This window comes from Brassica rapa, chromosome A05 (genome assembly GCF_000309985.2).
Source record: "Brassica rapa cultivar Chiifu-401-42 chromosome A05, CAAS_Brap_v3.01, whole genome shotgun sequence".
Classification (NCBI taxonomy): domain Eukaryota; kingdom Viridiplantae; phylum Streptophyta; class Magnoliopsida; order Brassicales; family Brassicaceae; genus Brassica; species Brassica rapa.
The window spans coordinates 351,772-370,605 of record NC_024799.2 but is presented as its reverse complement, the minus strand read 5'-3'; the positions used below and the strand labels follow the sequence as shown (position 1 = coordinate 370,605).

Genomic DNA, 18,834 nt, shown 5'->3' with positions numbered 1-18,834 from the left:
TACAAGATACAATTGTTAAGTTGTTGGTGTAGGAAGTTTATGTTTAAATTAATCTAAAAACGTTGCTGCTAATCATGGAGCTCGTCACTTTGAGGCCCAACCCAATAGTTAGTTTGGGTCAACAATAATTTTAAGCGCCAAAACAATAAGCATGTGAGGGAACGTCTTCTTCCACTAAGCACTTCGAGAAATTTCCATTTTCTTCCTTAGTCTTTAAGGTTTCAGGAGAACAAGTGAGAAGTGGCCTTTTTATTTTCAGTTTCATATCAAAGGAGTGATAAATTATGAAAAATCTAGATAAAGAAGATGAAAAGTTCTCCATTGCCAAGGACTGTGAAGTGGAAGTCTCTAGCGAAGAGGAAGGATACATAGGTTCTTGGTACAGAGCTATACTCGAGGAAACTCCTACGAGATCAGGACGCAAGAAGCTCCGCGTCCGTTACACCACGCTGCTTGAAGAAGACTGTTCAACTCCTTTCACCGAAACCGTGGAAGAGAGATTCATAAGGCCGGTTCCACCTGATGATCTGAGCGTGGTTCTCGAGGAAGGATCGGTGGTGGACGCTGATCACAACGATGGATGGTGGAAAGGTGTCATCATAAAGAAGATGGAGGAAGATGATAAATTCTTGGTTTACTTCGACTCTCCACCAGACATGATCCAGTTCGAGAAAAAGCAACTGAGACCTCATTTTGACTGGACCGGCTCCAAATGGGTCCGATCTCTAAACAAGGTAACCGTTTTCTTCTTTGCATGTCAAATTTTTTGGACTTTTTTTTTGTTTATTGAGCCTATATTTATTTTTTGAGGATGTTTTCTTTTTTGATGCAGGTGTCTGAAGAACAATACAGCAAAGAAAATAGTCATAAAAGAAAAATGAAAAGAAAGAAAACACACAACTTAAACCTTGATAAGACTGGTATGTCGATATAAATTGGCATGTATCCTCTCTATATTAATTGTTGTATTCTTTTTCTCCCTAATCATTTATTTGAGTAACTTATGCTTGAGTCTTGCAATGGTTCAGAGGCTATGATCGCTGGTACAAGTGACAATGATGATTATGATCAAAACCTCTCTGCTTCGATCCTTGGAGTAAAATCATCTAATGGTTCTGATAAATCGAGTAAGATACTTATCATATATATTTGAGTAGCTTATACATGAGTAAGTAACTTATACTTGAGGCTTGCAATGGTTCAGAGGCTATGGTCGCTGGTACTAGTAACAATATATTCGACGGTGATTATGATCAGACCCTCTCTTCTTGGATCCTGGGAGTAAAAGCATCTAACGGTTCTGATAAATCCAGTAAGATACTTCTCTTTTTTTTTGTTATAAATTGCTTTATTACATTAGCTTTATTAGATGTGTCCGTTGAAACATTTATTTTTACTTTCTCATTATGTTGCTTTTGCGTTGATCTATCCAGAAGAGTTAGCCCATGATGAAACTCGAGCAAGTGAAGATACAACAATGGTTCTGCCTTTTGCTAAACGCTCACCTATTTGGAAAGCGCTTGAATCAATGGAGGTCTATAAAGCAGCAAAGCAGAGTCCTCATTTCATCCCGTTGCTCGAGACAAGAGAAGAGTTCCGTGAAGGGTTGGCAGTGGGTGGGATGGTGAACTTTTCCAGTTTGTTAGAGAGAGTAAATAATCTGCAGCCTCACACTCCCAAAAGCACACTTGCGAGATTCAAAGAGTGCTTTGCCGAGCTTGAGAAGTATGGTTTTGATGTTACAACGCCTATATCTCGGATCAACATGTTGTTCTCTCTTACAACAAAACAAGTGCGTACAGAGGATAGAGTAAAAGAAAATGCAAAAAAGATGAAAAAGGAAGTTCGCAAGAGGCAAAAACTTGAACAAGCTATGAAAGCTGTTGAGTTCAAGATTCTCGAGCTTCAGAGCCAAAAAGCAAGACTTAAAACAGAAGAAGAAGAAGGATGCTTCAGAGGTACAACTAAGCTCTTTCATGCGAAGTTGAAGTTAGAAAAAAAAAAGACTATGATGAGCTCTAAAAGCTCTGTTTTGAAAATGAAAGGTAGACTAGATGTAAGTTAACAAAGACTTTTGGTTGTGGTAGATAGATGGCAAGGTTAGTTTAACTAATCCTCCTAATATAATTAGGAAAAATCATGTCACTTGTAGATATGAAGACTGCTTGTTTTGTGGTGTTTTGGTAATTAGGAAATGCTAAGGGTAATTAAGTTTTTTGGTAATCAGTCCTTGTTAGGTGGTTGAATAGTGGTTTAATAAGCTATATACTATAAAATTTAGCTGCGCAGCTGCTGAAATTACAGGTTTTTGCTGATTAATTTCTTTCGCAAGTAAAAGTTTCAAACTAAAAACTCAGTATTATGATCATAAATGAGTTTGAGTTTGTGTTTGAGGATGGAGATGGAGATAAGATAAGATAACAGATGTGATATCTGAAGATAACAAGAAAAAGGATGGAAGCCGGACTCTGAGTGAGTTAGAAGTTATTGTGGAAGCCTGAGACTCTGAGTGAATTAGAAGGTATGGAAGCCTGACTTGGAATGAATTAGAAGTTGTGTATACAGCTGGCTCTTCTTTAGATACTATTCTCTTATTGGTTACTACATGACTGAATTTAACAACAATTATGAAATTTGGATTTGGCAAATTGCAGAAGAGCTTCAATTCGTGCAACTCAGTTGTTCATTGAGCCATACAACCGTGAGTCTGTGACACATATTAATGCGAACGGTCCTCTATTGTCCACGCGTTACATTTCATCTAATTCAACATATAAAAAAAAATCGACCTATATCCCCTATATATTATTTAAGAAGCATTGCAACATTTTTTTTTAGCCACATATCATCACTAGAATGATTTTTAGAATCCTTAGAAAAATATGTTGGTCCATCTAAATATATAATAAATTTTTTATTAAACCACAATAAATACATTATTAAATGTACTTCATTATTTCCTTAAATAAGATTACGGAATTGCCTAATGTGGCTAAAGTATATATGATAATTAATGATTTTGAATAATAAAGATTTGACAAAAATAAGTGTGTATTATAATTATATTTGTTTAATTTTAAGCTACTAAAATAAATTAAACAATTATAGTAACTATATAATAAAAATTTAAAAAATATTTATATATTATATTTTAAATTTTTAAAAACGAGTATAAATTACTAAAACTGTTAAAAATTTCACATTCAAATTTTGTGATCTATGATTTAAAACTTTTGTTATGACATGATACAAATAATTAAAAAATAATATAAGTTGAAAGTCTCATTTAATAAGTATCAAAAATAAAAGATATATAAATATATGTCTCATTTTAAATTAAATTATATTCCATATAAAAATATATAAATATCTTAATTTTGAAATTTACTTTGAACATTGTTTTGATAAAAAATTTGAAAAATATTGACAACTTAATTTTTTAAAATATTTTAAACTATTAATCCCACAGTGAAAATTTTGTTATCACTAATTTAGACTTTTTGCTATAACATATACAAATGGTAAAAAAATATGAGCAAAAAGCATCATCTAATAAATATTAATATTAAAATATACCATATATATGATACTATCATTTAAATTTAATTATATATCATATCAAATAGAAAAATATTTTTTCGATTTATAAAATTTATTTATATGTTCGCACCAATTTAATTATATAAGTAGTAGATAATGATTTTTTAATTATTCAATATATATTTATTTATTTCATAATATGTTATAAACATATAATATAAAATAATTTATATATATAATGTTTATTCCGTGCAAGGCGCGGATTTTAACCTAGTTTCTTTATTATTGTTGATATTAATGGTCTGCATTGAAGGTTGGAGATATTTAATGAGTGTTACCCTTTTTCTTATTTTATTAGGTTTTTTTTTCTTAAAACATACTGCTATCTTATTAGGTTTTTTTGTTCTTAATGTCGTACTTCTATTTGGAAATAAACGAGAGTTTCCAATTCCAAAGTACAATAATTTATTTCCACATGTAAATAAAATAAATGTGTGGAGGATTCATAATAGACATATAAACTATCTAAAATATTTTATACTCGTACAGAACTAGCTAAAATATTTACTACCCATTAGTATATAGGTTTATGGGGGAAAAACAATCTAATGTCCCTTGACTCTGTTGACTATTAGCAATTTGCCGATTTCAAAACAATGGCCGCCAGTCTTATTGATTTTTTTCTTGACCTGCGCTGAAATTAAACAGTTAGAAGTTGGAACAAACAATAATTAGAAAGTGAGTTGACAAACCAAAAAGTTGAAAATTATTTCGTAATCCATTAAACAAAAAGTTGAAATTTAATCGTTTGTAATTGACCGATACATGGCATAATAATGATAAGCATACAAGTTATTATAACTAGTTCAACCCTTCATAACATATAATTTTTTTTTCATAACATATAATTTAAAATATACTTTATTCACTTTAAATAATAAATCGGTCGCAGAAAAGATTTTATAAGAATTAATATTCTTAAAAGGTTTATCTACCTATATATACCTTATACGATTTGACTTGGCTCACTTGTTTTTTTTTTAATACTAACATCCATATTAAAAGCTATCAGAAATTTCGGTGATGCTTTCCAGTTGTGTTTTATTAAATATGTAGACCCGAGCAAATAAATGTGAATGCATTGATATTATGTACGAACCAAGAAAAAAAAAATCTTATAAAGCTAAAAATATCGCATGATTGCTCTATTAACATATTCAAAAGATAAACGACCAAAATTGTCACAATCTTTGAAATCTATAAATATAGAAAACGAAATACTAAACCAGTGGTTTTCTTTGTCAAGGTCCTTGCGGCTTTTAATACCGAATAGATCGATTAACTAGCGGTTTCGACTTGGTAATCGAGAATCGAGATCATGCATGGTTTGTTTTTTACAAAGTCATCATTGTATTGTATAAAAATATACCCTGCATAAGCGTCTGGATTGTAAACACGTGACGTACGGTAAATGCAATAGTATATACAAACCAACTTTAGGAAATGAACCATACGACGTTTTACTTTGAGAAAATGTCAAAAAAGCTTTCGTAACAAATCGTTTTTTAATTATCATTTTTCAAAAAAAAAAAAACAAATCGTTTTATAAAACACTGTTTTTGCAAATTGATTCTCACGAGTATAATGCAAGTTGCACAAGTAGTAAGAGATTCTATTACTCGACGTATCCTGCACAAGTAGTAAGAGACTCAATTACTCGACGTACGTATCTTACAGTTTTTATCCATTTCCACATGATGATATGCTTTAGAAACTCATAAAGAAGTGTGTTTATAAAAGACGTAATGTCAATTAATGGAAAACAGTAGTTGAAAATTTATGGAAAAATCAACTTTCGGCAGACAACACCATAGGTATATAGGACAATAATTAATTAATGAAATCTATTGGTTGGATCAGTCAATTTTGTTTTGGTTCACTTTTTCTCTTCTTTTATTATCTACACATTTGAAATTGAAGACTGATAATAAAAACATTGAAATGAAAGATACTGGCCTCGCCTGTATCAACCAACTCCAATATTATTATATAAACCAACAACCATTTCTCAGCTCCCCAACTTATTCTACTTTCTCTCTGATCATTTCTAAAAATCATAAACAATTACATTTTTTTAAAACAAAGCTTTCAGCTGGGGAAGAACACAATCCGACCTGCCTGAACCAGCGACGTATATGTACATTACTACAGTCCTTTGTTGTACCAACTAAGCTAAGGTCGGTTGCTTAACCTTTGCTTTTCTATTAGTTATTTTTTTTGTTCTGTTTATTCCCTTTTCTATTAGTATCTCTATCTTTGTATTAGACTCTTTGAAGTAATAAATTGTTTGCCCAAAAAAAAAGATCTCAATGTTTTTTGATGGTTTCTTTTATATTTTATTATTGAACGTTGGAAGGGGAGAGAGAGAGACTAAAATATTTCTATGTTTACCCTGATATTAATAAAAGATAATGGAAGATTTTAAGTGTTTTAAGTATGAAATTTCATACATTGGTTGGAGATCGTTACAACTACATCACTTTCATACTTATTGGTTTTTTTTCTCTAGAGCTTCTTCAAACTCATTAATTAAAGAAGATAGTGAAAAGAAGGATAAAGAGAATGAAGCCAGGTTATCCATGCTCTCCCGTTTAGGGCATGACTTAGTGAATTAGTTTAGTTATAATTTTAGTTCAAATGAATTAGTGAAACTACTCATACTTCCTTTGAAATTAAGTGCATGTAATCTAATTATTTTTTGTCTTAAAATATATATATAGTTGATACAACCCTTTATCAAATCACAAAATATAGAAACCAAATTAGTGTCAAATTTAAAGAGAGTGTTTAAGATAGCTGCATCAACTCTGGGTTTGTAGTCGGTATTGTTAGGTGGACCGAACTGGTGACATTAAATACACACTTAACAATTATTATAATATATGAACTTTTATATCTGTTTTCGAACAACGATTATAATAATACAAAATGCAAAATATGATAACCTCCCTCTTTTTTTTTTTTTTTTAAGAAACATCCTCCTTCATTTTGTAACCAAATTATTTCCTTAGTGTTTTTTTTTATTATTTTTTCACATTTTTTACCATTCATCGATTAGGGCAGTGTTATATTTTCATATTTTACGTACGCCGGTTGGATCCATCATATCGTATCTTTATGGTTCTTCTGTCTCTTTTTTTTTTTTTGAAACACTTATGGTTCTTCTGTCTATTCCGTTTATTTTACATCAAGTAAATAGCTCTAGAATTTGTCTTCAGAGAATGAAGTCTTTCGCGGCAAAGGTGGAAGAAGGAGTCAAAGGGGAAAACGGGAAGCCGTCAGTAGGTCCGGTGTACCGGAATCTTTTGTCGGAAAAAGGGTTTCCTCCAATAGATTCTGATATCACCACTGCTTGGGACATATTCTGGTATGTGGTAAATTTATATTTTCTCATAAGATAATTAATTATCACCTTTTGTGTATAATTATTGTTAATAAATTTCTTTTGGGTTTTGTTAGTAAATCTGTGGAGAAATTCCCTGGCAACAAGATGCTTGGATGGCGTCCAATCGTAGATAAGAAGGTGATTTTTTAAAATATATACTACAACGAAATACTTGATTAAAAAGTTATGTGTACACACTGTTTTATACGTATATGTTTACGGATCAATTAGGTTGGACCGTATGTGTGGAAAACGTACAAGGAAGCATATGAAGAAGTTCTGCAGATTGGCTCTGCATTACGTGCTCTCGGAGCTGAGCCTGTAAATATATTATTCAATATATATCTATATACCTCGTCCTCATAAACTAAACTCATTATACTTACTTAAATGTTCTTTGGAGACTAATTTATGTATTGAAATAATTTGGTTTATGCATATATGTAGGGGTGTCGAGTGGGAATCTATGGAATTAATTGTCCTCAGTGGATCATAGCAATGGAGGTCCATCTCTCTCAATTTTATTTTTTTTAAATCTCATATTTTGTATATATCAAAAGCTCTTACCCCATAAACATATACCCAACTTTGTAAAAATATTTAGGCTTGTGCAGCTCACACTCTAATCTGTGTACCTCTATATGATACATTGGGTAGGTTAAATTCTGCTTTCTTGTGGCCATACAAAATTTTGCGACTTGGTCCTAATACACGTGACTCAAACAAAAAAATTGGTTCTTTAGGTTCTGGAGCCGTGGATTATATCGTTGATCACGCGGAAATCGATTTTGTATTCGTCCAAGACACCAAGATTAAAGGGGTTAGGCTTTTTGAAATAAATTTAATAATAGTTAAATATACATTTAAAAATATAAATCTATTTGAATAATAAACTTTTTGTTATTCTTATGTTATTGAAATTCAGCTTCTTGAGCCAGATTCCATATGTTCTAAACGGCTAAAAGCTATAGTTTCCTTCACTAATGTGAGCAAAGAAGATAGCATCAAGGCTTCAGAAATTGGAGTCAAAACGTACTCTTGGCTCGATTTTCTTCATATGGTTGGCCTCTCGTCTTAATTTCTTAATAATAGTAATCTTATATCTTTTTTTTGTAACTGAATAGTAATAGTATATCTTTACGTTATAATTACATCATGGTCGGACCATTCTTTGAGGTATTTAATGACATGCACATGCTAAACCAAATATGACGGCATTTGTTTTTTTTTTTTTGGGATTGTGTATATGCATGGAATTAAATGAGTTAGGTGCCTATTGACCAAAAAAAAAAAAGAGTTCACAAAGTACATATTAAAATATATTTGTTGACTATTTGATCTTTGACCAGGGACGTGAGAAACCGGAAGAGATTAGTCCACCTAAACCATTTAACACATGCACCATAATGTACACAAGCGGCACGAGTGGTGACCCTAAAGGTGTGGTTTTGACTCACGAAGCGGTGGCGACTTTCGTTGTTGGGGTGGATCTCTTCATGGACCAGTTCGAAGACAAGGTAACAAAAGATTCATCTTTAACAAAAGAAAAGTTAATGCACGTACGTTTATGGTAGATTATATTCGTTTCTAAACAATGGGAGGTTATTAAACCTAAACATAAACCTAAATTAATCCCACGCCATGTGAAGAAGCTGAAATTTTATTATTTACCATTAAACGTCGTCGCTTTGCTTAATCTTTTGTTTAGTTTTGACATATTTCTTTGTTTTTTTGTGTGGCTTGAATACAAGCAGATGACACATGAAGATGTGTATCTCTCCTTCTTGCCGCTGGCTCATATTCTTGACCGTATGAATGAGGAATACTTCTTTCGCAAAGGGGCTTCCGTTGGCTATTACCATGGAGTATGTAGTTAAATCTCTTAAGGCACACAAACATTCATCAAATTATGGGGCAAATGAATAATTGAGTATATATGTTGATGTGTTTTGTGTAGGATTTGAATGTGTTACGTGATGACATTCAAGAATTGAAACCAACTTATCTAGCTGGAGTTCCAAGAGTGTTCGAGAGAATTCACGAGGGTATTCAAAAGGCTCTTCAGGAACTTAACCCTAGAAGGAGATTTATCTTCAATGCTCTCTACAAACAGTAAGCAACTTCAACGTTACTTTCTCTGTTTTTTTATTTCTTCTCTGTTCTTTAATGATGTAGCATTACAAAACTAAATGATTATGCAGCAAGCTTTCATGGTTGAATCGTGGATACTCGCATAGCAAAGCTTCACCCATGGCTGATTTAATTGCTTTCAGAAAGGTTAAAGACAGTCCAAATATTGGTTTTTTTTTTTCTTTTTGGTCATTACATAAAAACATACTTTCCATGGTTTTGGAATTTTATTAATAGATTAGAGACAAATTGGGAGGTCGAATCCGGTTGCTAATATCTGGAGGAGCACCTTTGAGCCCTGAGATTGAAGAGTTCTTGAGAGTTACTTGTTGTTGCTTTGTCCTCCAAGGCTACGGTATATATATATATTACATGCCCATACATTCTAGGTTTCGTGCATGCCAAGGAAAGTTAATGTTGATGTGGTTGTTTGGATTAGGTCTGACGGAGACGCTTGGAGGAACGGCTTTGTGTGTACCGGATGAGATGTGTATGTTAGGGACAGTCGGTATACCGGCGGTTTACAACGAGATAAGGCTTGAGGAGGTGGCTGAAATGGGCTACGACCCACTCGGTGAAAATCCAGCAGGCGAGATCTGTATAAAAGGAAAATGTTTGTTTTCTGGGTATTACAAGAACCCCGAGCTTACTGATGAAGTCTTGAAAGACGGATGGTTCCATACAGGTGAGTGAATGATTGAAAGAGAAACTAGAATGTTCTGATTATGGTTTCTTGATTGGTCTTGATGTGTGTGTTGATCTTTTTCTTACAGGAGATATAGGTGAGATTCAACCAAATGGGGTGCTCAAGATAATTGATCGTAAAAAGAATTTAATTAAACTTTCTCAAGGAGAGTACGTTGCTCTTGAGAACTTGGAAAACATCTACGGTCAAAACTCTCTTGTCCAAGAGGTAAGTTTCTCAACTCTGGATCATGATTTCTTGTGAAGCAAGCAAGCATGCCGTTTTAGGGTTTCTTTCTCCTCAGTTTTCATCTAGTTGCTGTCTGTTGTTTTCTTAGATATGGGTTTATGGAGACAGCTTCAAATCAATGCTTGTCGCGGTGATTGTTCCAAACCCTGAAGTCGTGAACCGGTGGGCTAAAGATCTCGGTTTAAATAAACCATTCGAAGAACTATGTTCTCTCACGGAGTTGCAAGAACACATCATTTTAGAACTGAAGTCCACGGCAGAGAAGAACAAGGTTTGTTTAAATTCTTTTGATCTTTTGTCTCCATCAAAATTCTTCCATTAAAATAAATAGATACTAACATTACTTAGTCGTGGATTTGAACAAATAAAATACTACAGCTAAAAAGGTTTGAGTACATCAAAGCAGTGACGGTGGAGATAAAACCTTTCGACTTAGAGAGAGACTTGGTGACTGCGACGCTCAAGAATAAGAGGAACAATCTTCTCAAGTATTATCAGGTTTCCAATTATCTTTGTTTGACCTTAATTTTTGTAGACAAAATTCATAGACTAGTTCAGTCCACTAACGTTCCATTATACAGGTACAAGTCGACGAGATGTACCGAAAATTGGCGTCCAAGAAAATCTGAAAGTATTACGATGATGTGTGCGTCCTAATATATATTGATAATAATGTTATATATATATATATATATATATATATATATATATATATGTATCAATAATTGATCGGAATGAGCCTTATGTAATGTTGTATTTACATTCTATGTTGAATCACTTGCATCATAATTATTAGTATTTTTTTCTTTTCGTTTCTTTCTTTTGTGTACGTAACTCCTAAATATCTATTGTTTCCATCAAACTACATCTCCAACGTAATTATGTTATATTAGTGGTTTAAAAAAACCTTATGGTTTTCATTACTGATTAATTTTCTGTCTGTCCGTGTTAGCTTGTATGAGACTTCCACTTTTGTAGCCTGTATCAAACACTGGAAGGAACTAGGAACTACATCATAATAAATAAAACAATGCGTGCATGTAGTCAAGAGAAATTAAATCAATTATTGGAACATGTTAATCAGATTATTATATAGTTTAATCTATTTACGTAGTTAGAGCATCTCCAATGTAAAACTTTATTTTTTTCCTTCAAAATAGATTAAAAGTGAAATGAAGTAAAATTATTTCAACTCTACTCTATTTTTCACTCCATAATGGAGCGATGAACAAACAAAAAATAGATTACTCCATTTATGGAGCAAATTCATTATGGAGTGAAATATGAAGTGGAGTTGAAGCATTTCTTATTCTATATTCACTTTTACTCCAACTGTGTACCCCTATGAATTTCTTAAAAAGTCAAAGTATTAATTTTTTAATAAAACTTAATTACTTAATTAAATTTATTTTTGTTTATAAAAATTAGACCAGTAAGACATGACATTTGGACAGTGATGTTTATATGAGGTTCCAAAACCCATTTAGTTTAATCTATTTATGTAGTTAGAGCATCTCCAATGTAAAACTTTATTTTTTCATTCAAAATGGATTAAAAGTGAAATGAAATAAAATTGTTCCAACACTACTACATTTTCCACTTCATAATGGAGCGATGAACAAACAATAAATAGATTACTCCATTTATGGAATAAATTTTATTATGGAGTGAAATATAAAGTAGAATTGGAGCATTTCTTACTTCATATTTACTTTTACTCTAATTGTGTACCCCTATGGATTTCTTAAAAAGTCAAAGTATTAATTTTTTAATAAAACTTAATTACTTAATTAAATTTATTTTTGTTTTTAAAAATTAGACCAGTAAGACATGACATTTGGACCGTGATGTTTATATGAGGTTCCAAAACTCATTTAGTTTTCTCACGTTCTTTCTCCTTCCTCTAAACATTCCCCCGTTAAAGGTGCTCTTAGAAGTACAAAATACGTAAGCAGAGTGTTTTCACTAAAGTACGGAATACTAGTTGTCACTGATCAACTAATGTATCTTCGTTTCAACGATTCTGATTAGTAATTTGATAATATGATTGCGTACTGTTCAATAATCATACAAGTTTACGAAAAATGCAATATAAATTTGGTTATCCTCCTCACAAATGCACTGAGAGAGAGAGAGAGAGAGAGAGAGAGAGAGAGAGAGAGAGAGAGAGAGGAGAGAGAGAGAGAGAGAGAGAGAGAGAGAGAGAGAGAGAGAGAGAGAGAGAGAGAGAGAGAGAGAGAGAGAGAGAGAGAGAGAGAGAGAGAGAGAGAGAGAGAGAGAGAGAGAGAGAGAGAGAGAGAGAGAGAGAGAGAGAGAGAGAGAGAGAGCCTTCACTAACATATAATGAAAACCAAAGAGGTTTGGAACCTTTCTTGTCTCCGTTTTTCTAGAGAATAGCGATTTTTATTGGTTAGTCCACCAATTTAGAGAGTTATGAAGTTTTACTAAATTAACTAAGAAAAAATAAAATGATGTCCGTGTACCATGAAAGAGATTTTAATATAAATTAATACAAATGTAGAATGTGTTTAGAAATTTTAAAACAACACTAAAGATCATAGACTACAGTATATAAAGCATTTACTTAAAAACTCAATATTTTTGTAGGGTTAACCCATAAATTTTGAGAAACTTTCAAAAAAAATGAAAATAATGTTTTAATGAATAGTTGCATCCTTCACTAACATATGATGAAGGTCAAAGAGGTTTGGAACCTTTGTTGTCTCCGTTTTTCTAGAGAATAGCGATATCTAGTGGTTAGTCCACCAATTTAGAAAGTATTATGAAGTTTTACTAAATTAATTGAAAAAATTAAAACGATGCCCATGTACCATAAAAGAGAGTTTAATATAGATTAATACAAATGTAGAATGTGTTTAGAAATTTTAAAACAACACTAAAGATCATAGGCTTCAGTACATAGAAGATTTACCGAAAAACTCAATATTTTCGTATGGATTAACCCATAGATTTTGAGAAAATTCAGAAAAATGAAAATACTCTTTTAATGCATAGTTTCATCCTTCAATAACATATGATGAAGCTCAAAGAGGTTTGGAACCTTTCTTGTCTCCGTTTTTCTAGAGAATAGCGATTTTATAGTGGAGAATTTAATATTTCGACCCAAAAAACAAAAAGAAGACTACGCTGAGAGAAAACAAATGAACTGAGAAACTTTCTCTCCCAGGCACACATATCGAAGCACCCTCATCCGCCATGGATTCCGACGCCGGCAGCTCCTTAGCTCGCCGGCGTCACCGTCTCTCACCTCCGTTTTTCTTCTTTAGCTCGTTTCTTGTTTCTATCGTTTTTTTTCTCCATGTTTTTCTCTTATACTTGGGTTTCATTAGCTCTTCTTTTGCCAAAAGCTGTGCAAGTTGTCGTACATGCCATATCCAAGCCAGTTGGCTCCTGTTGCTCATTTCCAGTCCAACTCCGGCCACCACAGCTACGGTAGTTTCAGATCTGACTTTTGATGGTTGTGTTTGTAATGCTCTATCCAGTTCGCCGAAAATTGCCGCACAGCCAGATCTGCATCTCTCTTCGTCCCTTTGGGCGATGACCTCTCTCCCTACGGGGAAGACCTATTTTAGCTTGCCTCGCCGTGAACTAAGCTTCCTCGCCGGTGTTCTCTGTCGTTCATTCACTAGATCTACAAGCACATGTTGCTATGAGTTTTATACTTCAACCTCTGTGGCGAATCGAACCTTGCCGGAAGACCCGAAGACCAATCCCCTGTCACGGCCATTACTTTCCACAGCAACAGAGTCCGGTGTTTGCTCTTACTCTCTTAGCAAGACAGATTCAGGTAACAAGCGGTGTAACGATGGTTTCACAAATGCTCTCTGGCCCCGATACGGTAATATTGGGATCTGGAGTTGCTTCTTGGCCAAAGATTCCGTCTTTCCGCCAAATCCTGTTAAGCACCTTTGCTTTTACGCCGGTCTGAAGGTGGCTCGAGCTACGTCGTCAGATTCATCTATTATCAACCGTCATTTGGTGAGCGAGACTCTATATCCAATTGCTCTCTCCCACATGTCTCCATGGTGTCGACCAAAGCTAGCTATTTCGATTTCAAGAGTATGTTCAGTATCATCTCCAAATTTGAGACTCCTAAAGCTCCAATCATGCAGTCCTCTTAAATTATCCTTTGCGGATAAATTTATCAAATCTTCCTCTCGACAGGACCGAGAGAGATCCTTATCCACCTCCTCCTTTTTAGAGGAGAGAACTTTTCCACCACCCCTTCTCTCCATGAGAGATTGTTATATCCCGATTGCAAAATCGGAAAAGCTTTTCAACTCCTTCACCGTTTTGCTATCTCGTGTAGATGCAACCAGACTTGTCTTTGTGATGTATTCTGGAGGTAAGGGTTGGTTTTCAACGTCACAATGTAAAGTGACTATGACTTATGAATCCGGTTTTACCGTGAATCTCCCGACGCATTTGAGCAGTGTCTCATTTCCGCTGTCAATCTCTTCGGAGAAGCTATCTGATTTAACTTCTGTTGTTTTTAAGTTTCATTGTTGTAATCAAAGAGGATGGATAATTCCCTCTAGCTATTGTATGTTTGAAGTTTAAGATAATGAAATGAAAGGTTGCACAAAAAAAAAAAAATAGTGGTTAGTCTACCAATTCAGAAAGTATTATAAAGTTTTACTAAATTAATTGACAAAAAATTAAAACGATGCCCATGTACCATGATCGAGAGTTTAATATAAATTTATAAAAATGTAGAATGTGTTTAAAAATTTTAAAACAACACTAAAGATCATAGGCTTCAGTATATATGGCATTTACCGAAAAATTCAATATTTTTGTAAGGGTTATTAACACATAGATTTTGACAAAATTCAAAAATATAAAAATATTATTTTAATGCATAGTTGCATCCTTCAGTAACATATGATGAAGGTCATAGAGGTTTGGAACTTTTGTTGTCTTCGTTTCTCTAGAAAAAATAGCGATTTTATAGTGGTTAATCCACTAATTTAGAAAGTATTATGAAGTTTTACTAAATTAACTGAAACAAATTAAAACGATGCCCATGTACTATGAAAGAGAGTTTAATATAGATTAATCCAAAACTAGAATGTGTTTAGAAAATTTAAAACAACACTAAAGATCATAGGCTTCAGTATATAGAGCATTTACTGAAAAACTCAATATTTTCGTATGGGTTAACCCATAGATTTTGAGAAAAATTCAAAAAAATGAAAATACTCTTTTAATGCATAGTTTCATCCTTCACTAATATATGATGAAGCTCAAAGAGGTTTGGAACCTTTTTTGTCTCCGTTTTTCTAGAGAATAGCGATTTTATAGTGGTTAGTCCACCAATTTAGAAAGTATTATGAAGTTTTACTAAATTAATTGACAAAAAACTAAAACGATGCCCATGTACCATGATCGAGAGTTTAATATAAATTAATAAAAATGTAGAATGTGTTTAGAAATTTTAAACAACACTAAAGATCATAGGCTTCAGTATATATGGCATTTACTGAAAAATTTAATATTTTTGTAAGGGTTGTTAACACATAGATTTTGAGAAAAATTCAAAATATAAAAATATTATTTTAATGCATAGTTGCATCCTTCAGTAACATATGATGAAGGTCATAGAGGTTTGGAACTTTTGTTGTCTTCGTTTCTCTAGAAAAAAATAGCGATTTTATAGTGGTTAATCCACTAATTTAGGAAATATTACAAAGTTTTACAAAACTAATTGAAAAAAAATTAAAATGATGTCCATGTACCTTGGAACAGAGTTTAATATAACTTAATACAAATGTAGAATGTGTTTAGAAATTTTAAAACAACACTAAAGATCATAGGCTTTAGTATATAGAGCATTTACCGAAAAACTCAATATTTTCGTAGGGATTAACACATAGATTTTGAGAAAAATTCAAAAATATGAAAATAATTTTTTAATGTATATTTGCATCCTATACTAATATATGATGAAGGTCAAAGAGGTTTGGAACCTTTGTTGTCTCCGTTTTTCTAGATAATAACGATTTTCTATTTGTTAGTCCACCAATTTAGGGAGTATTATAAAGTTTTACTAAATTAATTGAAAACAAAATTAAAATGATGCCCATGTACCATGAAATAGAGGTTAATATACATTAATACAAATGTAGAATGTGTTTAAAAATTTTTAACCAACACTAAAGATCATAGGTTTCAGTATATAGAACATTTACCTAAAAACTCAATATTTTCATAGGGGTTAACCCATAGATTTTGAGAAAAATTCAAAAAAATGAAAATACTGTTTTAATACATAGCTGCATCCTTCACTAACATATGATGAAGGCCAAAGAGGTTTGGAACCTTTGTTGTCTCCGTTTTTCTAGAGAATGACAATTTTCTAGTGGTTAGTTCACCAATTTAGAAAGTATTATGAAGTTTTACTAAATTAATTGAAAAAAAATTAAAAAAATGCTCATGTACCATGAAAGAGAGTTTAATATAGATTAATACAAATATAGAATGTATTTAGAAATTTTAAAACAACTCTAAAGATCATAGTTTTCAGTATATATGGCATTTACCGAAAAATTCAATATTTTCGTAGGGGTTAGTTAACCCATAGATTTTGAGAAAAATTCAAAAATATGAAAATAATTTTTTAATGCATAATTGCATCATACACTAACAAATGATGAAGGTCAAAGAGGTTTGGAACCTTTGTTGTCTCCGTTTTTCTAGAGAATAGTTATTTTCTAATGGTTAGTCCACCAATTTAGCGAGTATTATGAAGTTTTACTAAATTAATTGAAAAAAAATATTGAAACGATGCTCATGTACCATGAAAGAGAGTTTAATATAGATTAATACAAATGTAAAATGTGTTTAGAAATTTTAAAACAACACTAAAGATCATATGCTTCAGTTTATAGAGAATTTACCCAAAAACTCAATATTTTTGTAGTGGTGTTAACCCATAGATTTTGAGAAAAATTAAAAAAAAAATGAAAATAATTTTTAATGCATATTTGCATCCTACACTAACATATGATGAAGTTCAAAGAGGTTTAGAACCTTTGTTGTCTCCGTTTTTCTAGAAAATAGCGATTTTATAGTGGTTAGTCCACCAATTTAGGGAATATTATGAAGTTTAATAAATTAACTGACAAAAAATTAAAACGATGCTCATGTACCATGAAAGAGAGTTTAATATACATTAGTACAAATGTAGAATGTGTTTAGAAATTTTAAAACAACACTAAAGATCATAGGCTTCAGTATATAGAGCATTTACCGAAAAACTCAATATTTTCATAGGTTTTGAAAAAAAATAAAAAAAAATGAAAATATTTTTTTAATGCATAGTTACATCCTTCACTTACATATGATGAATGTAAACGAGATTTGAAACCTTTGTTGTCTCCGTTTTTCTAGAGAATAGCGATTTTCTATTGGTTAGTCCACCAATTTAAGGAATATTATGAAGTTTTACTAAATTAATTGAAAATAAATTAAAACGATGCTCATGTACCATGAAAGAGAGTTTAATATAGATTAATACAAATGTAGAATGTGTTTAGAATTTTAAAACAACACTAAAGACCATAGGCTTCAGTATATATGATGTTAACTGAAAAACTCAATATTTTCGTAGGGGTTAACCCATAGATTTTAAGAAAAATTCAAAAAAAATGAAAATACTGTTTTAATACATAGTTGCATCCTTCACTTACATATGATGAAGGTTAACGTGGTTTAAAACCTTTGTTGTCTCCGTTTTTCTAAAGAATAGCGATTTTCTATTGGTTAGTCCAGCAATTTAAGGAGTATTATGAATTTTTACTAAATTAATTAAAACAAAATTAAAACGATGCTCAAGTACCATGAAAGAGAGTTTAATATAGATTAATACAAATTTTGAATGTGTTTAGAAATTTTAAAACTACACTAAAGACCATAGGCTTCAATATATATGACATTTACTAAAATATCCAATATTTTCGTAGGGGTTAACCCATAGATTTTGAGAAAAATTCAAAAAAATGAAAATACTGTTTTAATACATAGCTGCATCCTTCACTAACATATGATGAAGGCCAAAGAGGTTTGGAACCTTTGTTGTCTCTGTTTTTCTAGAGAATGACAATTTTCTAGTGGTTAGTTCACCAATTTAGAAAGTATTATGAAGTTTTACTAAATTAATTGAAAAACAAATTAAGAAAATGCTCATGTACCATGAAAGACAGTTTAATATAGATTAATACAAATGTAGAATGTATTTAGAAATTTTAAAACAACACTAAAGATCATAGTTTTCAGTATATATGACATTTACCGAAAAATTTCAATATTTTAGTAGGGGTTAACCCATAGATTTTGAAAAAAATTCAAAAATATGAAAATAAATTTTTAATGCATATTTGCATCCTACACTAACAAATGATGAAGGTCAAAGAGGTTTGGAACCTTTGTTGTCTCCGTTTTTCTAGAGAATAGCGATTTTCTAATGGTTCGTCCACCAATTTAGGGAGTATTATGAAGTTTTACTAAATTAATTGAAAACAAAATTAAAATGATGCTCATGTACCATGAAAGAGAGTTTAATATAGATGAATTCAAATGTAAAATGTGTTTAGAAATTTTAAAACAACACTAAAGATCATATGCTTCAGTTTATAGAGTATTTACCCAAAAACTCAATATTTTCGTAGTGGTGTTAACCCATAGATTTTGAGAAAAACTAAAAAAAAATGAAAATAATTTTTAATGCATATTTGCATCCTACACTAACATATGATGAAGTTCA

General features: G+C 31.9%; 2 protein-coding genes and 1 long non-coding RNA gene across 10 annotated transcripts; all 3 read left to right on the top strand.

Annotated features, from left to right (window-relative positions):
• Positions 1 to 224: 224 nt before the first annotated feature.
• Positions 225 to 2,841, top strand: LOC103866393 (DUF724 domain-containing protein 6). 7 transcript variants are annotated; one of them, XR_004458076.1, is made up of 7 exons: positions 225 to 734; positions 833 to 920; positions 1,029 to 1,127; positions 1,205 to 1,312; positions 1,434 to 1,958; positions 2,402 to 2,521; positions 2,655 to 2,841. XR_004458076.1 is itself a non-coding variant. In XM_033291306.1 (6 exons), exons 1-6 carry the CDS (start codon positions 285 to 287, stop codon positions 2,419 to 2,421), a joined length of 1,290 nt encoding a protein of 429 aa, XP_033147197.1. In that variant the 5' UTR covers positions 225 to 284; the 3' UTR covers positions 2,422 to 2,827. The 7 variants fall into 7 exon arrangements, 4 of the variants coding, with proteins under 4 accessions (XP_033147197.1, XP_033147198.1, XP_033147199.1 ...); XR_004458077.1 differs by having other exon boundaries at positions 2,395 to 2,521; XR_004458075.1 differs by having other exon boundaries at positions 1,434 to 2,521.
• Positions 2,842 to 5,522: 2,681 nt separating this feature from the next.
• LOC103866392 (long chain acyl-CoA synthetase 1) lies at positions 5,523 to 10,928 on the top strand. Of its 2 annotated transcripts, none has more exons than XM_009144302.3 (18): positions 5,523 to 5,777; positions 6,819 to 6,967; positions 7,060 to 7,123; positions 7,217 to 7,306; positions 7,433 to 7,489; positions 7,590 to 7,638; positions 7,729 to 7,805; positions 7,911 to 8,045; positions 8,335 to 8,502; positions 8,740 to 8,850; positions 8,943 to 9,097; positions 9,187 to 9,262; positions 9,353 to 9,470; positions 9,555 to 9,800; positions 9,889 to 10,028; positions 10,138 to 10,320; positions 10,428 to 10,547; positions 10,631 to 10,928. In XM_009144302.3, exons 2-18 carry the CDS (start codon positions 6,822 to 6,824, stop codon positions 10,676 to 10,678), a joined length of 1,983 nt encoding a protein of 660 aa, XP_009142550.1. In that variant the 5' UTR covers positions 5,523 to 5,777; positions 6,819 to 6,821; the 3' UTR covers positions 10,679 to 10,928. The 2 variants fall into 2 exon arrangements, with proteins under 2 accessions (XP_009142550.1, XP_009142549.1); XM_009144301.3 differs by lacking the exon at positions 5,523 to 5,777 and adding an exon at positions 6,511 to 6,720.
• Positions 10,929 to 17,273: 6,345 nt separating this feature from the next.
• LOC117134205 lies at positions 17,274 to 18,371 on the top strand. The gene is made up of 2 exons (XR_004458393.1): positions 17,274 to 17,345; positions 18,035 to 18,371. It is a non-coding gene; the product is annotated as an uncharacterized LOC117134205 (long non-coding RNA).
• Positions 18,372 to 18,834: the final 463 nt, after the last annotated feature.